General features: G+C 44.7%; 2 protein-coding genes across 3 annotated transcripts; one reads left to right on the top strand and one right to left on the bottom strand.

Annotated features, from left to right (window-relative positions):
- Positions 1 to 1,542: 1,542 nt before the first annotated feature.
- Positions 1,543 to 16,426, top strand: LOC308483704 (sulfotransferase 2B1-like). 2 transcript variants are annotated; one of them, XM_081017856.1, is made up of 6 exons: positions 1,543 to 1,733; positions 6,935 to 7,143; positions 8,632 to 8,761; positions 14,239 to 14,333; positions 15,748 to 15,928; positions 16,284 to 16,426. In XM_081017856.1, exons 1-6 carry the CDS (start codon positions 1,595 to 1,597, stop codon positions 16,388 to 16,390), a joined length of 861 nt encoding a protein of 286 aa, XP_080873982.1. In that variant the 5' UTR covers positions 1,543 to 1,594; the 3' UTR covers positions 16,391 to 16,426. The 2 variants fall into 2 exon arrangements, with proteins under 2 accessions (XP_080873982.1, XP_080873983.1); XM_081017857.1 differs by having other exon boundaries at positions 1,544 to 1,733; positions 8,635 to 8,761.
- Positions 16,427 to 20,241: 3,815 nt separating this feature from the next.
- On the bottom strand, positions 20,242 to 24,206 carry LOC308483273 (putative G-protein coupled receptor 21; the record flags this gene model as incomplete). The annotated part of the gene is made up of 2 exons (XM_081016960.1): positions 20,242 to 20,574; positions 23,450 to 24,206. The coding sequence occupies 2 exons, from the start codon at positions 24,204 to 24,206 to the stop codon at positions 20,327 to 20,329; spliced, it is 1,005 nt and encodes a 334-aa protein (XP_080873086.1). The 3' UTR covers positions 20,242 to 20,326.
- Positions 24,207 to 24,700: the final 494 nt, after the last annotated feature.

Below are 24,700 nucleotides of genomic sequence, written 5' to 3'. Positions count from 1 at the left end.
AAGGATCTTCAGATGAAGTGCTGTATACAAATTTTAATAAAGAAATAAATAAAATAAAAGTATAAAGAAGGAATCAAGCAAACAAATACACATGCTTCGTTTCAGAAGGGACACACATGGAAACACAGAATGCGAGTCATCTAGCTCAGATCTGTCAACATAGACGGCCGGCAGTTCTGCAGGGTTTCAGGCAAGGGGTCTTATTACACCCTACCTGGATATACCTAGGAAGGAAAAGTGGACTTTCTGGATGCAAGGCAGGTGCTCAGCTACGCCCTTCCTCAAGAAACATAGGGAGGTCAGTCTTCCTATACTGAGTCAGAGCATTGGTCCAACTGTATGCCAAGCAATGCTTTACCATGGAGGTGCAGCCCTTTCCAAAAGGGCAATCATTGCCTTTCCTGCTGGGTTGTTGTTGTCCTGCTTTTGTTACACTATAGTGCAAGAGTGCTCCTCCAGATGTCAAGGATGCATTAACGCTGGGGAAGCATTACAGTACAACTAATAAAGCAGAATGACGTATAGACTGCGACTCCTATCAAATGTAACTGATCTGTAGAAAAGACCTTGCAACCTGAAAAAGACAATGCACATACTTTTTGTAAATTTTTAATAAAAATTAGTTTTTGGTTTTGTTTTTTTAAAAAAAGAGTGGCGTATTGATCTTCAGCTATACATCCATCATAATGCACCACTGTTGAATCGACGGCATGTTGCAGGAATACACCTGCAAAAACCCACCTGTTTGGAGGGGACTGTGGTCTAACCATTGAGTAAGCTTTGCACAAGTAAATCACAATGAACCCTGAACAAAAATGTCATTTGGAGGTACCCCTTAAATATCTTCTTCTGTTTCATCCAAAGGAAGCAAAACTCTCCCAGGACTTCTGATCGCTGGGAGAGGTATGGAGAGCTTTACAGGATGTGCCAGCAAAAGCTGGATAACCATATGTCAGGGGTAGCAATTGAACTGGATTTCCCACACCGATGGGTTTGGACCAGGTGACCTTTGAGGGCCTTTCCGGTTCTGTGATTTTTGTGATGCAAAATTATTGCATTAATTGCAGGCATCATGTCGCCCCATGAGCTTCGCTGTACCAAAGAGCGGGTTGAGCACATTGTAAAATTAATTTGCAGAGAGAGGCACACGCAGACATGAAAGACGCAATCAGCCCCCCCCCCCCCCCCCGCCTCTGGTTTCTGCGCTTATTTCAGGGGCACCCAGCTGCCTAAGCAACAAAAGAGTCTTGCTGTTTCTTTAAAGTCTAGCAGATTTATTGCCATCATCCTCTCTCTCATGAAACAGACCACAGCAAGGCTTGCAAGCTGTTTAGCTGCACAATTACATTCACAACGAATGTCATTCACACACACACAAACTAGCACGCTGGCTTTTTTGGCGGGGGGGGGGGACTTAAGTTAAGAGAGTAAAGAGTGTACCAGTCACAAAATGCGAGTCTTAAACAGAAGCAGCCTCTCTGAAGCCCTCGCTCCGCCCCCTACCCCGGAGTCTGGGGCGGGGAGGAAGAAGGGAGCTCTCCTTTCCCCGCCTGCTGCTGCTTTTCTCCCCACACACTGCTGCAACCCAGCAAATATGTACAGGCTGGATGTAACGGAGACCTTTGCCGGCCTCAGCCTGCCTGGCCATCTCCACACACAGGCGTCCCTGAAGTTTGCCAGCACTTTCCCGTTCTGCAGCTCTGACGTCCTCCTGGTTACCTACCCCAAATCAGGTAAGGGCTGTGTGAGGCAGGGCAGTGGAGGGAAAAGCCCCTCAGAGGCTCACGGACCTCCCGCCCTCCTTTCTGTCTGCAGCAAAAGCATTGGGCTGAAACAGGAACTTAGGGAGTTGCTTTATTCTGTGTACAAATGGACATAGCTAGGTCACCCTTCTTCTTCCTTTTTATTTTAATTACCATATTTACTCAAATCTAATGCTCACCTTTATTACGCTGCAAAAATCGAGGGGTGCATTAGATTCGATGGCGCATTAGACCTGAGTAAATACGGTAGGGTTTATTTAGGGGACGGCGCATCAGAATGCGGTGTTTTGCAAGAAACAACAGGTTAGGTACAGGCTAGATATGGGTTGCGGGTAACTGATTGCAGGGTAAATGAGAGAGTGTATACAGCCTTGGTCAGACCACTGGTCTACTGAGCTGATGGGGCCCTCCAGGGTTTCAGGCAGGGGCCTCTCTCTTCCAGGTCTACCTGGAAAAGCTCTGGATTGAGGCTAAGACAGGCTGCATGCAAAGCAGATGCTGTACCCCTGAGCCACAAATACCTGTTAGCTGCATAGGAAGCTGTATTACACTGTCAGAGCTTGGTCTATCTAGTCCAGTGTTGTCTTCTGTGACCGGTAGTGGCCCTCCAGGATTTCAGTGAAGGATCTGTCCCAGCCATACCTGGAGATGCTGGGGATTGAATCTGGGCCCTTCTGTTAAAGGACTCCTCTTCCTCTTCCAGAGCTGCAATTCCCAGAGTGGTTTAACAACCAATCCCTCTTCCAGGGAACTCCGGGAATTGTAGCTCTGTGACATAAACAATTGGGAGAATTGCCTCCTAGCGATTTTTAGCACCCTTAAGAAACTTAACATAACAGGACTCTTTGGGGGAAGCCATGACTGTTTAAAGTGGCATGATTCTGTTTTAAATGTGTGGGGCAAATGTGTACCTAGTGTACATTTCTCCTAACATATGTATGCAATTTTGCTTTACATGAAGGCTTTTGCAAGCAATTTCCCCCCTCATAGGCATCTTTCTATATTATTCTCATTAGTATATGGAGTTTTAGGCACACTTTCACTTATGTACTGTACACAGTTTTGTGTTATTATTTATTGTACTCTTACCAAGTAACTCAAAGCAACCCACATTAAAACCAATTAAAAACAACAATAAAAACCTAAAAACACAACAATTCAAATAAAAGACTAAAAACACAAACAAAAAGGCAGGACTACAAGCCCTACCCCATGAAAAGAGGCCATGGTATCCTTCAAATCAGAGGGCAAAAATCCAGGGGAGAAAATAAAAGTCTTTGTCCAGTGCCTAAAACAGTATGAAGATGGCACCAGGTGTACCTTTCTGGGGAGAGCATTCCACAAACAGGGGGCCGCCACTGAAAAGGCCGGTTTGTGTGTTGTCACCCTCCAAGCCTCCTGTGATGGGGGCACACAAAGAAGGGCCTCAGATAACGATCGTAGGGTCCAGGTAAGTTCTTGTGGGGAGAGGAGGTTATTGTGGACATGAGCCACATAAGGCTCAGCATTTTGAACTGTACACTTTATTTGCTTAGAAAACTGCACTGCAAAATTGAGAAAAGGACAGAGTTCAAAAGATACCTCTGTTTTCATTTGCATGCTGTTTGAGATGTGCAGATTAGAAAAGTTTGTGGTAAAATGCAAACCAAACCAAATGTCTCACCCATCCTTAGATAGTGTGATAACTTTTTAAACAACCAGAAGCCTTCCTGTTAGGTATTTTAGGTCAAGATCTGCCAAAAGAGAAAAGGGCATTATTTATGTATGCTACTACAGCGGCGAGAATTTTGATAGCACAAAACTGGAAGACTGGAGAAATTCCAACAAAGGAACAATGGCAAGAGAAATTGATGAATTATGTGGAACTGGCAAAACTGACGGATAGACTACGAGAAAAGGACAACAGTGACTTTGAAAAAGAGTGGGAACCTTTTATAACATATTTGCAGAAACAAAGAAAAAACATTGACTTGATGACAGGATTTAAATAAACACTCACATCTTTATTGATAGAGAACATTTAAAATAATGAAGAAATGATACAGTGGATTGTAAGAAACAGCAGTATGCAATAAGGGGGTAACAAACCAGAAATTGAAGCTGAGGGAAGCCTGGGAGGGAAGGGGTGAAGATGTGTAATATGTATGTTACTGATATGAGATGTTTGTAATGACAGAAAAGAAAGTTTAAAAAAAATTATTTTTTTTAAAAAAAAGATAGTGTGATAACTTTGAGTGTGGGAGATAGGTGGTGTCTAGTGAAAACCCAGGCAGTGCAAAGAGGAAGTCCATCTCGATTTTAATCATGGACATCACCTGGCACATTGGGTTGCTCCAGGTTCGTAGCATTGGGGTGGTCCCAGCATCACACTTTGGCCTTCAAAGCTGCATGGAACCAGTGGCCTAACCAGTGGCTCAGTTTTGCAACAGGATGGTGACTCAATCTGTAGTTCTCTAGCACCACCACCAAACCCTCAACAAACTTTTTGATACTCATACCTGCAGTGAAGGATGTGGTGTCAGAATGTGGCCACACCACTGTATAATTCAGCTTTGCTAAAAGGGTCCAGCAAATTAAACAAATTAATCCTTTTCTGATTGGTGTGGGGAGAAACAGGACATGCTCAGCTCATCTGTTTTTTCCTTTCTGGGATGCCTCTTGTTTTATCATGGAGTCAAGATTATAGCAGTTTGTAAAGTGGAAGGCCAAGGGGCTCCTTAAGCTAAGAGATCTTCCCCCCTAAATGGCAGACAAGTTAGAGGGGAGAAACTGGAAAGTGCACTGAAAAATGTGTAGTTTAATTGCAGGGGTAGGTGGGTTGCACTTCATATCCAGCTTGAATACCGCTAGACAGAGGTGTATGGAGTGTTAGGAGAGGGGTATTACCTGTGGTGGGAGACATGTCATGCTCCTTTTGGGGTAGTTTGTCCACTTTTGATACCCATCCTGCACTCAGCACTGAACTGTGGCTCCTACAAGCTGTCAACATGTGACAGTGGCCACATCCCAGCAACAGCTTTGATGACTGGCTAAACCAGGTGAGGGTAGCCGATGGGTCTCAAGCCCTCATTGTTCTAGGGACTTCTCCTGCATGCAAAGACAGGCTCCGGCTGATTGAGTGGACAAGACCAATAGTGGGTCCAATGGTCAAGAAGGTGGTTTCTGCACGTGCTGTAGAGGGAAGTGAGGGGCAGTTGGAGCTCAGCCTGGGAAAGTAGCCCATCTTGGAGAAGGAAAGCATGAGAGATGAGGCAATGTTCTGATGACCAGAGGGTAGTAGTGGTTGCGGCTGGAAGTTGAAGGGACTGCATGGAGTTAAGACTCACAGCATCGAAGGCCTTCAGATTCCTAAGCTGTCCCTTTGATCTCTGTGCTGACCTACCCTTTGAAGTCAAAGTGAAATGTGTCAAGTTGCATTGTCTTTCACTTCCACCTTCCCTCACACACTTTTCTCTGGACCTTGAGCCAACAGGTCATCTCAGATGTCTCTTCTGAGAACCAAGGGGCAAGTCTGGCTTCTTTGTTTCTCCAACTAATTAGTGCTGTAGAACTCAAGAATATACTTCCCTTAATAAACATAAGCTTTCTTGTTTTATAGTCCCAGTCTGAACGCCTTCCATTTGAAGGTGTGCTCCAAAACAAGGATTCCTTTCACTAAGCTTCTGGTATTGCAGCAAACTCCGTTGGCTGACACAAAATTTGGTTACAATATCTGAAGCAGTATGCAAATGCGTGGCGAACAGACTGATGAACTTTCCAAAATATATAGTAGAGACTACAGAAATGAATTTAACAAATAGCAAAATAAAAGAAATTCTTTACCCTCTCCATATCTGTGTTGAGCCTCAATAGTCTCTGCTGGACTGGTACCAATGATGAGAAGCTGAAGCAGAACCGCATCTGGTAATAATGACAATGAGGCCACGGACTCACTGAGAGACAAGTGGGGAGCAGTCGGCCCAAGAGTTTTCCAGTATCTGGATTAGAGACTCAAGGAAGCCTTTCATTTGTGCCAATGGGAGTTTCCACTGAAATGCAATAGCAGCTTTAGAAGCACTTATTTTTGTTGTGGAGCTTGGCAGAGAGAGAAAGAGAGATGGCTGCATAAACACCATACCTCTAAAGCATATTCCCACACTGCCCAAAAAATCCTTGTAACTGTAAGGGTGCTGGGAATTGTAGTTCCATGAGGAGTAGACTACAGTTCCCAGAATTCGTTTGTGTGTGTGTGTTTGTGTGTTTTAAATGTTTGGTATGTATGCAGAGAGAGAGAGAGAGAGAGAGAGAGAGAGAGAGAGAGAGAATGTGTTCAACTCTCCTCCCCTCCTCCCAAAATGTCTGCCAATGAGTTTCCATACCAGAAACAACTGTAGACATATAACAATTTATTCATAATTGTTGGATTTTCTACAGCAAGGGAACATCTGGATTAAATGTATAAAAAGTAAGGGTTGGCATTTTGATGATGATGACGACTTGTGAACATTGCCAAAAACAACAACAACAACAAAACTGAACCAATGCCACAGCAAACTCCCATCTGGACCTGCCCCCAGTCTATAAGAAATGTCTAACTCACGCTTTTATTCATCAAATGAATAAGCTAACACAGGCTGCATGCACACCATACATTTAAAGCACAAGATCTTCCCGCTAAAGAATTCTGGAACTATAATTTACCCCCGCAGAGCTACAATTTCCAGCACCCTTAACAAACTACAGGTCCCAGGATCCTTTGGAGGAAGTCATGTGCTTTAAATGTGTGGCGTGTGCACATTCACAGTTTATCTCATCCATACAATACAGTTAAAGCACATTTAAAGGGCATAGCTTCCTCCCAATAATATTGGGAAATGCAGTTTTTAAGGGTGCTGGGAACTGTTATTCTGTGAGGAATGAAACTACAGGTCCCAGGATCCTTTGGTGGAACTCATTTGCTTTAAATGTACTTCACATGTATAGTGTGGATGTGACCAAAGGTGGACCAAAGACTGCCTTCGATAGTCTGTAACCTTATTACACCTATATGAATAAGCCTTCTTCCTTGCAACAGAAACAACTGCAGTCCTTATATTTAACAAGCCTGCCATTAATGAGGTTGTCCCTGGAGGTCATGCAGTGGTTGGAGGTCAGAGGCCTTCCCCTGCTGATGTTCTTGTCCTCCCCTCTAGGCACCACCTGGATGCAGGAGATCCTGACCTTAATCTACAGCAAAGGAGACCCTCAGCCTGCCAAGAACATCCCCAACTGGACCCGGAACCCATGGCTGGAGCACACTTACTTCTCAGAGATTCTCCGGGAGACAGAAGGACCTCGCCTCCTCACCACCCATTTGCCCTACCGTGTGTTATCAGCTTCTCTGAGGAAAGCTAAGCCCAAGGTATGTGCAAGGAGATCCCATACTTGGCCATATAGGGCTGGCTCTACCGTTAGGTAACTGTCTCAGGCGGCAGATGTCCGGGGGTGGCAGCAGCAGCAGCAGCAGCAGCAGCCTTCATGGCTGTTTCCTCCTGAGCCCCTTGGCCATTCCCTTCTGTTGGAACATAAGCAGCTGCCTTATTTCAAGGCAGACTATTGTTCCATCTGGCTCAGTGTTGGCTGCATCAGGCATGGGGAAGCTCAGGCCTCTCTAACTGGCCCCTGGGTCCCTCCCCGCAGCACACCAGCTCTCCCTAAGCCACACCCCCTCACTGGCCCTGCTGCACACCCTCGTTGGGTGTTTTTGCTCAGCAGGAATATATCCTTGAACTCTTGCTTGGCTGGATAGAGAACAGAGAAGGGAGCGAGAATGTATGTGGAAACTATGCTACTGTTCAAAGGTAAAACTTGCACCCCTTTGCCCCACCCACTTTTGCCTCTTGCCACGCCCACCACTGGCATGTGGCCCCCCAGAAATCTCCCCAGAAGGGAATGCGACCCTTGAGCCCAAAAGGGGTTCCCCACCCCAAGTCATTAACACTTGGACTGCCAGCAGCTCTCCAAGATTTCCCACCAGGCATTTTAACTTAAGGAAGCTTATTGGCAACCAGCAGCCCTCTCAAAAAGATAAGAAGAAAGATGGATTTGGCACTATGGTCTCGATTCATGTCGTTTATTAACAACAGTACAGTGGGATTCCTTCTGTCTCAGTCACAGCAGCCACTATGGAGAAATTATCTTCACACTTTAGATTGAAGAATACACTGTGGATGTGAGTTTAATCTGTAATGTAAAACATTTTTCAAGTCTGTTTTGATGTCATGTGGATGACTGCATACAAGACTTAACATGTGTACATGTATTTGTCCTGGAAGACAACACTTTATGTTTTGTATTTTATTTTATTTTTTACAAATTTCATTAAAGTTTGTAAAAGGGAGGGGAATAAGAAGATAGGAAGAGCCTTGCCCGCTTAGGTTGCATGCACACCATACATTTAAAGGACACTTCCTCCGAATAAGCCTGAGAGCTGTAGTTTGTTAAGGGTGTTGGGAATTTTAATTCTATGCAGGGTAAGCTACAGTTTATCCTGGAAATGTGCTTTAAACACTATGGTTTGTATGCAGCCTTAGATGGCTTTAAAATTTGGAGTTAGACAACTTCAAGGGGGATAAGGCTATCCGTGGCTACTATTAGTCATGATGGCTCTATGCAGTCTCTAGATTCATATACTGTATGCCTCTGGGCACCAGTTCCTGGGGAACAACCGCAGCAGGAGGGTCTTGTTTGTGGGCTCCCCAGAGGCACTGAGGTGGCCATTGTGGGGCTGGTTGGTTGGCTCTTGTTATGGAGGGGAAGGAAAATGGAGGGGTGCTTTTCATCCTTTCCACCTGGGCTGTGTCATGTTGACCTACATGGCGTGTGCCCTCTGCCTCTTCATTTGCTCCAGCAGGTGATCCACCTGACCAGAAACCCCAAAGATGTTGCTGTGTCCTTCTATCACTTCTGCAGGATGGCCAAATTCTTCCCTGACCCTGGCACCTTTGATGAGTTCCTCCTCAGCTTCTTGGATGGCACAGGTGTGTGAGTCAGGTGGGGCATCTCTGCGTCACAGGTGTCATTTGGGCTGCCTGCCTAACAATGCCTTAACTATCATGGCTTCAATCACACACACACCCCAGAGCCACCTGGGAATATGTAGTTTTGAGATGGTACAGATACTTCTACCTAATAGAGGAAGGGCCAAAGTTCAGTGGTGAAAGGTCCTGGGTTCAATTCACAGCACCTCCAGAAGAGATGCATGTCTGAAACCCCGGAGAGCCTGTCAGTGTAGCCCAGGGGTGGGGAACCTTTTTCTGTCTGAGAGGCACATTCCCTTTGGGTAACCTTCCAGGGGCCTGAGCACAAGAGCCCTCTCCCTTCCTGTGTGCTTTCCAGCAACTGATATTTCAGAAGCATTACTGCCTCTGACTGTGGAGAGCCATATTCTCTATGAATGTGTCGAGTCCTCTTTCAAAGCCATCCACCACTGCCCATTTTGAGAGCGAGATCCATAGTTTAATGCGCTGCGTGAAGAAGTCCTTTCTTTTGTCTGTTCCGAATCTCCAAACATTCGGCTTCATTGGACATCCATGATCTCTAGCATTGAGAGAGAGGGAGGAAAACATTTTCTCTATCCACTTTCTCTGTGCTCTGCATAATTTTATAAACTTCAGATCTTGCTCATCTGTTCTCTAAGCTAGTTGCTGGGTCATTTCTCTTGGCATCAACACTGTGCCCAGGGTGTTTCCTAGGGCAGCTGGGTGCGCTGCAAGACACAGAGTGTCATGGAGACCCCAGTCACCTTAAGTTGCAGAGGGCCCTATCCACAGTGTACTGGGCCCTGGAAGACCTGTTAGCATCCCATTCCTCAGAGTAAGCAAAAGGCAGAGTTTGTATTTCCCACCTCTGGAATCTGGCCTAATTTTGAAATTGTACCTTTAAATTAGCATATACAAATTTTATGTGCAAATTTGCACTGTGGGCCTGTGCCCTGGCGTCATTTAAATACCCAGCAGCACTGAGGGCTGGGCCCATAATGATGCTACCTGCAGCAACAGAAATTCAGTTCCCTACAGTGTCATCATTGCTGCTAAAAAGCCATGAGGAAACTCATAAAAGCTGAGATTTAAGGTCACAATAACACAGTAAAAGAACATATAACTTCTCTCCCTGTGTGCTATCTGGGATCTTTGCTGCTAACAATAGTGCCTGTTTGTAAACCTTACATTTGCTCGCATTTTGATTTTACTCTGGGATCTATAGTGCTACCAGTACAATCTTAGTACTACTACAACTTACTGCTTCTATTTGGAATTTCTAGTACCACTAGAAGTGTCATATTATTACTACAATCTGGGATCCCTACTGCTACCAGTAGTGTCTTTTTCTCTTTGAAATCCAGTTTGTTTGTTTTTTGAAAAATAAATAAAAATAAAACATTTTGGGGGCAGTCTGGCCTCCATTTTAAAACAATTTAAAATAGTAATTGAAATTCTTACACAAATATGACACCATAATAAGCAGTTGTTTGATTTCTGCCCTCTGAGGTTTGTACTGAGATTTCAGGAGGGTCACTCTAAGGGAATGTAGCTTCTTAAATTTCCAGCTGTGTTAGCTTGGATACCTTCCCGAACTTCTGCCCTTTTAATATGAGCTTATGAAACACTTTTCTAGCAAACACCCACAGGACAGCAGAGGTCAGGTTTCCCTTTTGATCCTAGCAAAGTTCACTGCAGTTTGCAAAGCCTTGGAGCTGTGTGATTTTAGTCATTGCAAAGTGGCAGTTCTGAAAAGCAGAACCACTAAATAAACCCAGCTTCTAACTTGCTTGAACTGGTAGTTATTGAGACCACCTTTATTTAATCAGAAATCCAGTTGAGACAGCTTGCTGTGAAAGAGAATGGAAAGGATCCTTGCACCTATGGAACTTCTGCCTGTCATACCACTAATGTTAAAGGCACAGTACACTTTCTATTCTATTCTATTCTATTCTATTCTATTCTATTCTATTCTATTCAAGTGGCAACTCCAACTGTGCCAGATCACTGGTTTTGATTCTTCCTATTTTAGATGGGGAGTCTGTTCCCTGCATTACTAGGGGAGATTTTTTTTTTAAAAAGATATTTATTAAGAGTTTACAAATTACATCCAGAGGTACTTTAAACAATTATATACACAAGGGCCACAGAAAGAAATGGATATAGATCGATTTTTGAAGATAAATGGACTACAAAAAATCTCTCAAGAAAGCAAACTAATGTTGAACTATAAAATATCTGAACAGGAAGTAGAAGGTGCCATTCAAAACATTCAACTAGGCAAATCTCCAGGACCGGATGGGCTGACTTCTAGATACTATAGATCCTTGAAAGAGTGGTTAGTACAACCTTTAAAGGAAGTCTGCAATGAAATATTGGACGGGAAAAGGGCACCAGAGTCGTGGAAAGAAGCGTATATTACACTTATACCGAAAACAGAGACTGAAAAGACTCAGCTTAAGAACTACCGCCCCATATCATTACTTAATGTGGATTACAAAATTTTTGCAGATATTCTGGCCAAGAGATTGAAAAAAGTGTTGATGGAAGAGATTCATAAAGACCAAGCGGGCTTTCTCCCGGGAAGACACTTGTCTGACAATTTGAGGAATATAATTAATATTTTGGAAAAATTAGAAGTGAACATAAATACTAAAGCTGTTTTGATATTTGTGGACGCGGAGAAAGCTTTTGATAATATCTCTTGGAGCTTTATGAAGAAGAACCTACAGGGGATGGGGGTAGGCCAAGGCTTTGAAAACGGTATAAGTGCAATTTATTCAGAACAAAAGGCTAAACTAATTGTAAATAATGTGGTGACGGAAGAATTTAAGATAGAAAAAGGGACACGACAAGGTTGCCCAATCTCCCCATTGCTTTTTATATTGGTCCTGGAGGTTTTGCTGAATATGATTAGAAGGGACCAGTTGGTTAAAGGTATACAAGTCGGAGCCAAACAGTACAAGTTGAGAGCATTTGCAGATGACTTAGTATTGACGTTACAGGAGCCAGAATCTAGTACCAAAAGGGTTTTAGAACTGATTCAAGAATTTGGTCAGGTTGCAGGATTTAAACTGAATAAGTTAAAAACTAAGGTTTTAGAGAAAAATTTAACACCGATTGAGAGAGAGAGGTTTCAGAATGAGACAGGCTTAACAGTGGTTAAGAAAGTGAAATACCTGGGGATTAACATGACAGCAAAAAATGGGAATTTATTTAAAGACAACTATGAAAAATGCTGGGCCAAAGTGAAAAAAGATTTAGAAATTTGGTCAAATTTGAAGCTTTCACTGCTGGGTCGTATTGCTGCGATAAAAATGAATGTATTGCCTAGAATGTTGTTTTTGTTTCAAACATTGCAAATTGTGGACAAAATGGACTGTTTCAAGAAGTGGCAGAGAGATATTTCTAGATTTGTCTGGCAGGGCAAGAAGCCTAGAATAAAATTTAAAATACTAACAGATGCAAAGGAAGGAGGTGGATTTGCCCTGCCAGACCTTAAACTTTACTATGAATCAGCAACTTTTTGCTGGTTGAAAGAATGGCTGCTTCTTGAAAACACTGACATTTTGGATCTAGAAGGTTTTAACAATGTATTTGGATGGCATGCATATCTGTGGTATGATAAGATCAAAGCACATAAAGCATTTAAGAACCATATTGTCAGGAAAGCATTGTTTAATGTCTGGATAAGATATAAGGATTTATTGGAAAATAAAACCCCAAGGTGGCTGTCACCGATGGAAGCGAAGGCTCAGAAAAAGCTCAGTATGGAGGCCAAATGGCCAAAATATTGGGAAATTCTGGAACAAGAGGGAGACAGATTGAAACTGCAGAGTTTTGAGAAACTAAAAAACAAAGTGCGAGATTGGCTTCATTATTATCAGATAATGGAGGCATATAATTCGGATAAGAAAATTGGCTTCCAGGTGGAAAAATCAAAATTGGAAACAGAACTGTTAGAACCCAAAACTAAGACTTTATCGAGGATGTATAACTTGCTGTTGAAATGGAATACTCAGGATGAAACGGTGAAATCCGCTATGATTAAATGGGCACAAGATGTTGGACATAACATAATGATGGCTGACTGGGAACAGTTATGGACCACAGGTATAAAGTTTACGGCATGTAATGCCTTAAGAGAGAATATTATGAAAATGATTTACAGGTGGTACATGACACCAGTCAAGCTTGCAAAAATCTATCATTTGCCCGATAATAAATGTTGGAAATGTAAAGAAACTGAAGGTATATTCTTTCACCTTTGGTGGACATGCCCAAGGATTAAGGCTTTCTGGGAGATGATCTATAATGAATTGAAAAAAGTATTTAAATATACCTTCTTGAAGAAACCAGAGGCCTTTCTCCTGGGCATAGTCGGCCAATTGGTGCCAAAGAAGGATAGAACTTTTTTTATGTATGCCACAACAGCAGCAAGAATACTCATTGCAAAGTATTGGAAGACACAAGATCTACCCACTCTGGAAGAATGGCAGACGAAGGTGATTGACTACATGGAACTGGCGGAAATGACTCGCAGAATCCGAGACCAGGGAAAAGAGTCAGTGGAAGAAGATTGGAAGAAATTTAAAGACTATTTACAGAAATATTGTAAAATTAATGAATGTTAGAATGATGTTGGATAGAAATTAAATGGTTTTTAGCTGAAATATTATTTTAAGATTAAAGATTAGGATAAACAAAGAGGGGAAGGATTTGCTGAACCAACAAACTGAACTGGAATACAAAAAAGGGAGGCGTTAGGAGGTCCGGGAAACAAGCTAATGAAAAATAAGTAATGGAAAGATTGACTTGTTTTTAACTATTTTTATTTTGTATTTTTCTTTTTTCTATTTTTATTTTGTAATATTTTGAAAACCTTAATAAATATCTTATATAAAAAAGAAAGAGTTTATAAATTACAGAATAAGAGAACAGAAAAAGAAATTTTTTGTTGATTCAGAGCAACATTGCACACTTTGCTATTTACCTTTGCTTAAATGAGCCAGAGCCACTTGATGGATTAACCACATTCTGAAATCTCAGCAAAGGGCATGAGGGTGGAATGGACCCTGCCCTCCAGGGAGACCTGTAGACTGGCTGGCTGGCATTATTGCAGGGGTGGAAAACATCAGACCCAGAGCCTCTCTATGTGGCCCTTGGAACTCTCCCCAGTCAAACACACCCCGCACCAGTCCCAGAGTGTTTTTGCTGGGCTGGAATGTGTCCTTGAATTCTCATCATGCCACTTGCTTTTGTGGATGGAGGTTAGAGCGTTGTGTGTTGAAAGTAGCCTACTCTGTATAAAGGTTACATTTACAGTCATTACCTTAACCACTTTTGCATCTGGTCCTGCCACTGCTGCCATGTGGCCCTCGGAAGGTCGCCCCAGACTGAGAAAGATTAATGCAATGTTGAAGGCAAAGACACTGCTTTCCCCCTCTGACCCATCTCTTCTGTCCTGTCCCACACAGTGCACTACGGCTCCTGGTTTGAACACACCAGAGGCTGGCTCAGCTGCAAGGAGGAGTTGGATGTTTTCTACATCACCTACGAGGAACTGCATCAGGTGATTTCCCCTAGCTCAGGGGTCAGCAAACTTTTTCAGCAGGGGCCGATCCACTGTCCCTCAGACCTTGTTGGGGGCCGGAATATATTGGGGGGGGGGATGAACAAATTCCTATGCCCGACACATAACCCAGAGATGCATTTTAAATAAAAGCACACATTCTACTCATGTAAAAACACGCTGATTCCCGGACCGTCTGCGGGCCGGATTTAGAAGGCAATCGGGCCAGATCTGGCCCCCGGGCCTTAGTTTGCCTACCCATGCCCTAGCCCCCCCCCCCATGATATGGGTGGTTAAGTTGATGCAGCCTTGTCTGTGGGCCTTTTGTTTGGAGAGCAGGTGGGAAGTCTTGGTTTGGGAGGGTGGGTGTGAGCAATTGCCCTGGAGTGACAGGTTCATGCAGGCAGCTCAGGGAACAGGTTGGATGGTGATGCTTGAGGAAGGGCTGCAGATTAGCAGCAGAGACCCTGCTTTGCATGCAGAAGACTCCAGGTTCAATCCGTGGCGTTTCCAGGTGGGGCTGAGGAAGGCCCATCTGAAACTCTGGAGAGTCTCTGCTAATCAATGTATAGACAGTATCAGGGAGCTACATTCCCTGTATTGTTTTGCCATAGCTTAGCAGCAGAGCTCCTGCCTTTCATGCAGAAGGCCCCTGGTTCAATCCCCGGCCTCTCTAGGTAGGGTTGAGAGAGATCCTTGCCTGAAACACTTGAGTGCTGTTCCCAGTAAGTGTAGACAATACTGAGCTAGGTGGGCCAATGGTCTAACTAGGTATAAGCTTCCTCTGTTCCCTTTTCTAGCTTTAAAAAAAAAGCCAACTTTGCAGAGTAGCTGGACATGCTGCAAAGCTCAGTGCCAATGAGATCCTGGGCACCTACCCATCTTGATTTGCCCGGGGGCAAATGAGTGTCCCAGGCCTGCGCCTTGAGTGTTTTGTGTGTCTCTCAACAGCTGGATGTAGCCTGTAAGGTCCAGCTTCTTCCCTCTACTCACTTCTGTGATCCCAGGGTAAGGATAAGAGATAAATTCAATTCAGTTTGCACGTTCTGAAACAATACGCAAACTGAAGCAGCAATCTTTCGTAATCCGCACTTCTCTGAATTTTGCAGCGCAGTTCTCAAGACAAGGAAGGTAGGTCCACAAAAATGCACCAACCTGAGTAAAGCTTACATTAAAATGATTACATTACTGAAAATGACATGCATTATATTAAGAGAAAGCCGCTTTGCAAAAATGTTTATATTAGGCAAAATTGCATAGAAACGTGTTTGTATTGGGATTCACAGCTAAAATGCCGGTGAATTTTCATTCTTAAAATATAAATCTCACACTAATGCAGAAATGCACAGAACTGAACTTAAGATTGGGAAAAATGAGAAACTAAAATGGATTTCCTTGCCTGCCCTTTCCCCAGGATATGGAAGGCTCTGTGGAGCGACTGAGCGCCTTTCTTGACTGCCCTTTGCAACCAGGCCAGATGGCTTCCATCCAAAAGCATTGTAGTTTTGCTTCCATGAGAAACAACACCATGGTGAATGGTACACTCGTCCCTCATGAGATCATGGATCCAAGCAAGAGCCAGTTCATGCGGAAAGGTGGGTGGGGAGACAAGGAGGGCTGGGCGAGTGGGAACTTCTGCAGCAAAGCTGCTGCTCCCTGCTCTGTGCTCCTTCAAAACAAACCCAGTATTAGTTTGCTGCAGTCTGTGGCAGAGTTTCTCCTGCATGTTCCATCTCAGAAGCCTGCTCTGCAGTAACTCAGAGCAAGGCTGCTAGTGTGGCTGCCCCTGTTCTGCAGAGCACCATTCCTGTCGAGATAAAACAGGCATCCACTATCTGCATTTCCCACACTCCTCAGTCACTAATTGCTGCCTCTGGCCAGATGTTGCTGGACAAGGTGATGTCTGCTGTGCTCTGACCCAGCCAGACAATGCCTTTGTGTTCTTCTTAGGTATTGTTGGAGACTGGAAGAACCACTTTTCCCCACTGCAGATTGAGAGATTCAACAAGAAGTACCAGCAGGAAATGGGAGACTGCTGCCCGTGTTTCATGGACTGATGGCAACAGGATCCAGGAGCCAAGGGATTATAGCCAGCTGGGATCCAGGATCCAGGAGCCAAGGGATTATAGCCACTGTGTTCAAAGAACCAAATCCTACAGACCAATGGTGGGTGTATGGGGACCAGCTTGCCAGAAAAGGGCAGCCACTGGACAAAGGCTCTGCAGGGACCTTTCCCATGCCAGATGAAATGTGAACGAGCTCCGATTCAAGGTCGTCACCCACATAGACAGAAACTGTCTACCTCCCATAACCTGGTGTCTACCTTCTGTAACCTGGTGTCCTCCAGATGTTTTGGACCAGAACCCCAATCAACATCAGCCAAGTTGACCATTGATGTTGATGAGAGTTGTAGTCTGAAACACCTGGAGGGCCCTCACCAGCAATGAAGATCTTTTGCCTGAGATTCCTGTTACCTGAGGTCCTTTAACCAGAGATGGATGAGATTGAAATGGGGATCTTCTTCAGAGAAGCCACATTCTCTGCCAATGAGCAGGGGGTGGTTGGGAAGGCTCTGTGGGGAGTAAATTACCAGCTTACCACTCTGTCAGGGGTGGGAAACCTGATCCTGGCCCTCCGTATGCTGTTGGACTCCAGTTCCTATCAGTCCCAGCCAGGGTGGCCAGTGCTCAGCAGTCTCTTAAGTAGTCAGCTGCCTGTACCCAGGACTCAATAAAATGTTGTATCAGTACCATCTTGTGTGTATACTAAACATTGCTGGAACTCACAGAAGTAGCAAAGTGTGCTTCATCAGTTTTGTATTACTTACCCCTTGCTTCTTCTTTTTTTATACCCACACCACAAAGTACATAAAAATACAATAAAAATAAATAAACTGCTAACAACCATGATATATATATATATATATATATATATATATATATATATATATGACAAACAGCAACAGCACATCCGTTAAACATCCAAACCTAAAAATCCAGAATGGCTGCTGGCTGAGGCTGATGGGAATTGTAGTCCAAAGCTTCTGGAGGGCAGCAGGTTAGGGCAAGGTGGCCATTTCTCTCTCTTTCACACACATGGACCAGACATAGTTCTGTGGTGCTCTGATACCCAAGTGGGGACCCCATGTACACAGGAGTGAGTTATATTCTGACACACTGAATTAACTCCCTGTCATTTTTATAATGGTTTTCCTGTATTGTATTTGCATTTTCTGCCACCACATTTTATAATTTGCCACCCTGGAAATGTTGTTGAGTGAGGGAGAGAAATCCATTAGCAGTTTTTATGAGGCTGTAGAAGACCTCACATGAGCTATAGTGTCAGGAGACTGAGTGAACTCTGCTGCTTAGGGGCCAGGAAGTGAAAGGCTCAGTTGAGTTCTACAGAGTGTTCCAACAGCCACCCCCCACCTACAAATGCAACATCACTCAAAATTGTTCTTGGGCAATATTGTATTCTAAAGGGGAAGAATATAATGGAAAGGAATGAAAAACAGCAGCACAGAGGAGGTTGCCAATGGCATTTTCTCAACCTGCTCTGTTGCCTTTCACAGCCCACTGACATGCTGCCATCCAGAAGTTGAGATTTCCTCCCCCACCCGCATGTCAGGAAAAGCTTCACCATGTCAAATCCTGCACAATAGGCTTCTGTCAAGGCAGAGGAACAGGGCCAGAAAATTATGCTGGCAATTCTCCCTCCATCCCCCAAACTACTGGCATGGGGGAGGGGGGAGCAACCCAAGGGCCTTTGACAGTGCTAGCAGAAAATAAAAATTAGGAGGCAGAATCCAAAAGTTATTTCAAAAATCTTTATTTTTATTTAATCATTTTAAATTATAACTTAATAATTTTTCTCCAAGGAACACAACACTTACAGATCAGAAAGGAAAGGGGGAGGGTGGAGAGAGAGAAAGGATTGTTACTTACACACAGAACTCCAAGCCACAAAAGGATTTTTAAAAGGCTCGGAAAACAATAAAACAGAGGGGGATAGTTTTAGAGAGAGGTTTGGGTTTACAAAGTAGATTTGGATCATTTCATGCTGTTTTTCTTTTCTTTACATAAAAAAACAATAATACTCTCAATATGGCTATTTTAAGCAAATCAGATACAAACATGCTATTTCGCATAATCGCTGCTGCACAACAGCTACAGAGTGGGAGAGAATCCCCCCCACACACACACATAGAGAGAGAGGGTAGGAATATTGCAGGTGAAAGGAGGAAAACAAATAGAGGGCTCTTGGCATCCCATCACGAACACAGCTAGTTTTCTGAACAGAAGCCCTGCCTGAGATCTTAGTCCAATTTTGTTGCAGCAGAAAAAAATTCTGTAACAAGTTTGCCCCAATACCCCACCCGCCACCGGCCTTTTTGCAAAAAAAATAGAAATAAAAAATGCCTACTAGGAGAGGGAAAGAGTTTCCCAAGGAAGAGAATTAGTCACTCTCTATGCAATGGCTTGTGTTTCTGCATGTCTCTAACTGCTAGGATCTTAAGGGGGGGGAGGCAATTGAATCAGAAACCTTGATCTCTTCATTCAGAAACGTTGATCTCTTCATTTCTCTGTTCTCACTCTGAATCATTTAAAAACTAGTGTATAAAATAGTTAAGAAGAGAGCGATGTGGGGCAGGGAGAGACAAGGTTATGTAAAAACTGACTGGGCAGCAACAGGATACAGGGAGGGAGGGTTGATTCTGCTGTAAAAACACGAACAGCCACAGGAGTGCTACATGCTATAACATGGCTTCTGGGAACAAGGAACTAGTTGCCCAAGCATTTTCCACCCCTGTGGGATGAGGTGAATCCAAGTGGTGGTCTTTTTCAGTGGGGTTTGCAGTCTTGTGAAAGCGCTGGCACGTGTCTTCTGTTTTAACCCACTGCATCCTGGTACATCTCTTTAGAGGAGAAGTGGAGGGCCTTTGGACCTCCAGACTCCCACTGGCCCTGCTCTCCAGGGCTGAAGGAGTTGAAGCTTAGCAGCGTTCAGAGGGACAAAGGTTTTCCACTTCTGCTTGAGATGAAGAGATTCCAAGATGTCATGAGGTCTGGTATGGGGTCTGTGGCCAATTCAACATGCCAAAAAGCGGGGGGTGGACCCTACAGGGTAGGTCAGCTCAGATGAACTTCTCAGATGTTTTCATTTCATAGCAATTTCGTCCTCGGTTCATGAGCCTTGGCTGTTACGGAACGTGACGATGGGTCTCCCACACGTGTTTTTCTGTCAACAACAGCCCAGCACACTGGAGGAGGGAAACCATTAACTAAAACCCTACTCTTAAAATTCAAGCGGATGGCAGAGTCTGGCTGCTAAAGGAGCATTAAAATAGTCACCATGACCCTTACCATTTTTCATATTTTATTACTATTATTATTTTTAAAAGGGTTTCTCTCCTTGCCACCAAGTCTCCTTTCCATAGGTCTGGGGGAACAAAATGGTTGCTGCAGTGTTTGTAATGGTGAAGAGAGGAGGAATAGAAAGAGAGAACAGAGATAGAAATATAAATGGGGGGGGGGGGAGAGGCAGCTCTCTGCTCAACTTGATGTTCCAGTGACCCCTGCTTTCCTTTTACATCCCTTGTACAAATTTTGCCTGCGGCTGCTCTATCACCACTTCCCAGCAGTTGCCTGGTGCTTTTTGGGGGGGGGGGGGCAAACCACCCAATGTTTTGGCGAAGCAGTTCTGAAAAGTGGGAGCAGGCGCATCAGGGTGTGTTGTGGCACAGCACTTGTCCCCAGCTCCTTGGCCTTCTCAGCTTAGAGCCTAGTTCAGCACAGCCAGTCACAAAAATAACCCCCAAGTGGAAACCCAGCCAAGTAAGACACTGAGTTTCCTCTCTTGAATCACTTCCTGGCATGGCTGTTTCCAGAACTGCCCTTCCAGGAGAGCCTGGATGGGTGTTGGTTTGTTACAGTTTGGCTTGGCCTTCTTGGAAAAGCTGGTGCTGGGCGACTCATGTTGCAGGAGGAGCCTTAGGGGGAGGTTATGCTGCTCACGGCCGCACTGACGGTAGGGAGCTCCTGCTGCTGCTGCCGCTGCCACCGTTGGTCCTCTGTGGCCTTATAGCAGGGCCAGCACAGCTTACGCCCGATCTTCTGGAACTTGTGCCGGAAGCTCCTGTTGGTCCAGAAGTAGACAAAGCAGTTGAGGAAGCCGCTGCCTATGGGGAGCCACAAGGCCACCATCTCAACCCATCCATGGACTCTTTTGTGGGTGATAGCTGGAATGAGACAGCACAGGGAAGACATGTTTTAGATGCAATGCATTTATCTGATTTCATTCTTTATCTTAGAATATTTCTTTTTGTTTCTTTTATTTCTTTATAAAATTTGTATACTGCCTTTCATCTCTAGATCGCAGGGCAGTTCACAGCATTATTTCCTAATGGCTTTATGTTCAAAAGAACCTCTAATGAGTGATGTACAGGATAGAAATAAATACAATGCAATATATTAAGAAAACCAAGCAAAAAACCTATTAAATTAACATTATAGTGCTCCAAAATTAACAGTGACCAGGCTTGGATTATCCTTCTGGGGAGGCCAGGTGAAATAAAAATGTATTTCATAGCAACCAAAATCCCCAAAGATTTTGTATGATCCTTAAAGGCTCCTGTATTATATCCACTGGAAGGAAGTTCCCAGCCATGTGGGCTGCTCAGTTAAAGCTCTGCTACGTGTCACCACTGAGCAGATCTTCTACCTCGTAGCTCAGTAGTAGAGCATCTGCCTTGCATGCAGAAGGTCTCAGGTTCAATCCCTGGCATCTCCAGGTAGGGCACAGAAAGACTCACTGTGTGAAATCTCAGACAGTCACTACCACAAGCAATACTAGATTATCCAATGGTCTGACTCTGTATAAGGCAGCTTCCTATCTAAGAAGTGCCTCCTCCGATGTCTGCAGCAATATATAGCAGGTAAGGAGCATTGATAGATGGTGCACCTTGGGACAGGTAAGGCATAAGACAGGGAGTCCAAGAGCACATGGAGCCAAAGTCAAAGGCAGTCAGAGCAAACTCATTCCAGTTTTGTCCCTCTGCTCAGTTCAGTAAAGGGCAATGCTGAGACAGAGGAGGAGGAGGAGGAGGAAGAGGAGAACTGACAGGCAGGACCACCCTCTGGACTGGTTATGGGTAAGTAAGAAGGCAGGCTGGTGGGGGCTGGCAGAGGGCAGACTGAGGTTGGAAGGGGAGTACCCTATTCACTCCAATCATGGATAAGCCTTCTCTGCCCCCGCCATGTTGCCTGCAAGCCCATCTTCTATGACACCAACTCAGTTTGGATACATGATCATTTTGAACTAGGTCCCTCTGAATTTAACAGAGCTTACTCCCAAGTAGGGCTGGGTGAATTGGAAAAATGAGAAACTGAAATTAACCCATCTTAAATTCCCTTCTGCACTGAACTTCACACCAGTTTGCGGATTCATATTATTTTCTTAAAGTCTTCATGAGAACCCACCAGCATTTTAATATGATTTTCTCCTAATATACGCAATTTTTGTTTTGCAGTTTTGTCAAATACCATACACACATTTCTGCAAAGCAGTTATGTGTGTTATTTTTGCATGCTATTTCCACCATGTACCCTAGAATATGCACTTTTCTACACGTTACTCAGATGGAGAAACGGATTGCAAAAGTTAGTGAATTTCAAAAGGGAGGCAGTGTTTCAGTTCGCAAATTGTTTCAGAAAGTGTGGATTTGGTAGGTTTGCCTTTAAATTTGAAGCAAATCAAATTTCTCCCCCATCTCTACTTCCAGGTAATTGATCTTAGCGTAACAGTCTTAGCACTGGCTCCTACTAGTTTCTCTATCCCTCCCACCCCTACTCTTGAAATGCCATCCACAGACACACACACCTTACTGCTTGGAAAGAGGAAAATCTACCCAGCGATGTCAGAAATTTGATTGAAACTGTAGTGCTTAATTACCTCAGTCTCTAGACCTCCATGCAAAGACTCGCCCAACCACATCCATCCTTCTAGGATCAAATTACCTAATGCCAAACAAGTTTTAAAGAAGTGAACATTGCAGGTTGTTTATGTTTGGTACATGAGGTCAAAGTCATTTTTTGTTTGTTTTTAAGCAAGCTTCTAGACCACATTGTTTGGAAAATCTTTGTGAATAATGCACTGTAGTATTTAGGGAATTTGGGGTGTATACGTGTATGTAAGGACTGTGTCTTAATTGCAACACAGACAATCTCCCATAGTTTGGGGACATGTTTTCTGTTGTTGCATCCATACAGACTTTTAGTTCTTTATGTTTCTTTGCAGGATGGGGAACAGCAAATCAGACGTTGCAGCTGCTGAAGTGTTTTTCAAACTGTAGATAACCTATTTAGAACAATTATGCTTGCGTTCTCTCTGTTGAATCACTTTGGCTTTTCAATCAATGAAGTACAAATTGCTGCAGAGTTAACCAATACAGCATCTAGTACTTGGAGGTGGGGAGAGCTTCAGGCAGCAATAAGAGTGCCCACGGCCCTACTTTGCAGAGGAAGTTTCTTTGTTTGAACTGCTGTCAGAGGACAGTCCTCTTTTGGGACCGGTCCATGTCAAATTTAAAGATTAAAAAACCCATGAGAAGGGGAGAGCACATCAGCCTTTGAAATTGGCCATCAACAGTTTGTTCTCCAGGTGTTGCTTACTGAGATCCTGGTCGTAATCTCCCCATATGTTGTGAGATGTATTGCATTTCCATTATTTTGTACCATATATTTTGGAAACTTGTTTGTCTGATTGCTTTGCATCTGAGCACCTCTTAGGATATCATATCCAAATTTTGCATGCTGGTTCCAGAGCTCAAGAAGCAAGTTTTCATCTGTGTTTGGATATAATTAGATACCATTTTGTTTCAAGATAGCAGACCGAACCTTTCAATACTGCACTGATTTGGACCCCCGATTTCAAAACTGCAGCATCTTTTCTGTTTTGTTTTTGTTTCAGCGTCTGGCAAGAGCCTGCTGGTAGTAATTATATCAAAGTGTATCTAGGCGCATATGAATTGCTAGCCAGCCCCCACCCCTGCCCCTCTTGCTTTCGGTTTGCTTTGGATCCCCAGAACAGCAGCCACCCCCTCTCTGTACACTCACCATTGTACAGCATGGTGACGATGCAGGGCACCCAGCAGACATAGAAGGCGATGACGACAGGCAGGAGGATGCGGGCTGCAGCATCCAACGGCAGCACACAGCGCATCTTCAGCCCTGCCTCTTTCGCTGGAAGGGCCCTGCCACCTTTCCCACGCTGGCACTGGGAGCGGGCTGCCCTCCACAGACACAGGTTGGCAAAGGTGATGGTCCCAGCAGCAGGGCAGAAAATGGTGCCTGCTATGAAGAGGGAGTAGGTGGTGTTTGAGCCGTAGTCTGGCTCACACAGCAGGGCTGAGGCCGAGAAGCGAACTTGGAGCAAGGCTCCTGGGCCCGGCACGGCCAGCGGCACCAGCAGAAGGGCCGGCAGGAGCCAGGCAGCGGTGATGAGGAGGACCACCCTCCTGTGGCTCAGCAGGCGCCTATAGTGCAGAGGGTAGAAAATGGCCATGTAGCGCTCCAGGGAGACACCTGCCAAGGAGTAGAGGGAAGCCCCAAAAATGCAGCAGTTGATGAAGGCCACCGCCCGGCAGGACGACGTCTCCCCTTCTTCTGCCATCGGCCCCACCACCAAGCTACGGTAGAGGTTGAGGGGCACAACCAGCACTGCCAGGGCGGTATCGGCCGCAGCCAAGGACAACAGCACCAGGCGAGTGCTGTGACTCCAGCCGGACACAGAGGAGGCAATGACTGTGATGATGGTCCCATTGCCCACCAGGGCCAGCAGCCCCAAAACACAGATCAAGCTGGTTTTCACCATCCAGCTGCCGCACCACTGCCGAGGGCCTCCATTGCTGAGGCAAGGGCCCTGCTGCCAGGAGGGACCTTCTTTAATTTGGTGGTCCTCCCCTACAAGATCCTCAGGCGGCCTTGGCTCAAGTGTTTGGGTTTCTTCCTTCCATTTCAGGCTGGGAATTTGTTTTCCCAGGGCATGCCCATCTCTCCTTGCATCTTTTCTCTCTTGTACAGCCAACAGGTTTCCTTTTCTAGACTCCAGCTGCTCTGGTCCTTTAGTCACAGGAGTCCAGGCCTCATTGCATTCTCCCTCTTGAGCAGCCCAGGTGCCTGCTAGCTTTAGAAGCAGCAGCAAGATGTAGCAGGGAATCATCATGGTTGATAAGCACACCTGCTAGCCTTTCAGGAGTCTTAAGTCTGTGGAGCTGAGCCTCGCATAGCCTCCTCAGGAGGAGAAGTCACCATCAGGATGCTTTCTTTGGTTGCACTGGGAGGTGGGGGCAATGAAGGAGGCAATTT

Source organism: Podarcis pityusensis, assembly GCF_964106645.2.
Source record: "Podarcis pityusensis genome assembly, chromosome: 8".
NCBI lineage: Eukaryota > Metazoa > Chordata > Lepidosauria > Squamata > Lacertidae > Podarcis > Podarcis pityusensis.
This window is presented reverse-complemented; position numbering and strand designations above follow the sequence as displayed.

Bases quoted from the DNA above. Each gene is read 5' to 3' on its own strand.
- LOC308483704 (XM_081017856.1), top strand. From the start codon at position 1,595: ATGTACAGGCTGGATGTAACGGAGACCTTTGCCGGCCTCAGCCTGCCT. The intron at 7,144-8,631 runs GTATGTGCAAGG...CATTTGCTCCAG, and splicing joins TGAGGAAAGCTAAGCCCAAG to CAGGTGATCCACCTGACCAG. The intron at 15,929-16,283 runs GTGGGTGGGGAG...TGTTCTTCTTAG, and splicing joins GAGCCAGTTCATGCGGAAAG to GTATTGTTGGAGACTGGAAG.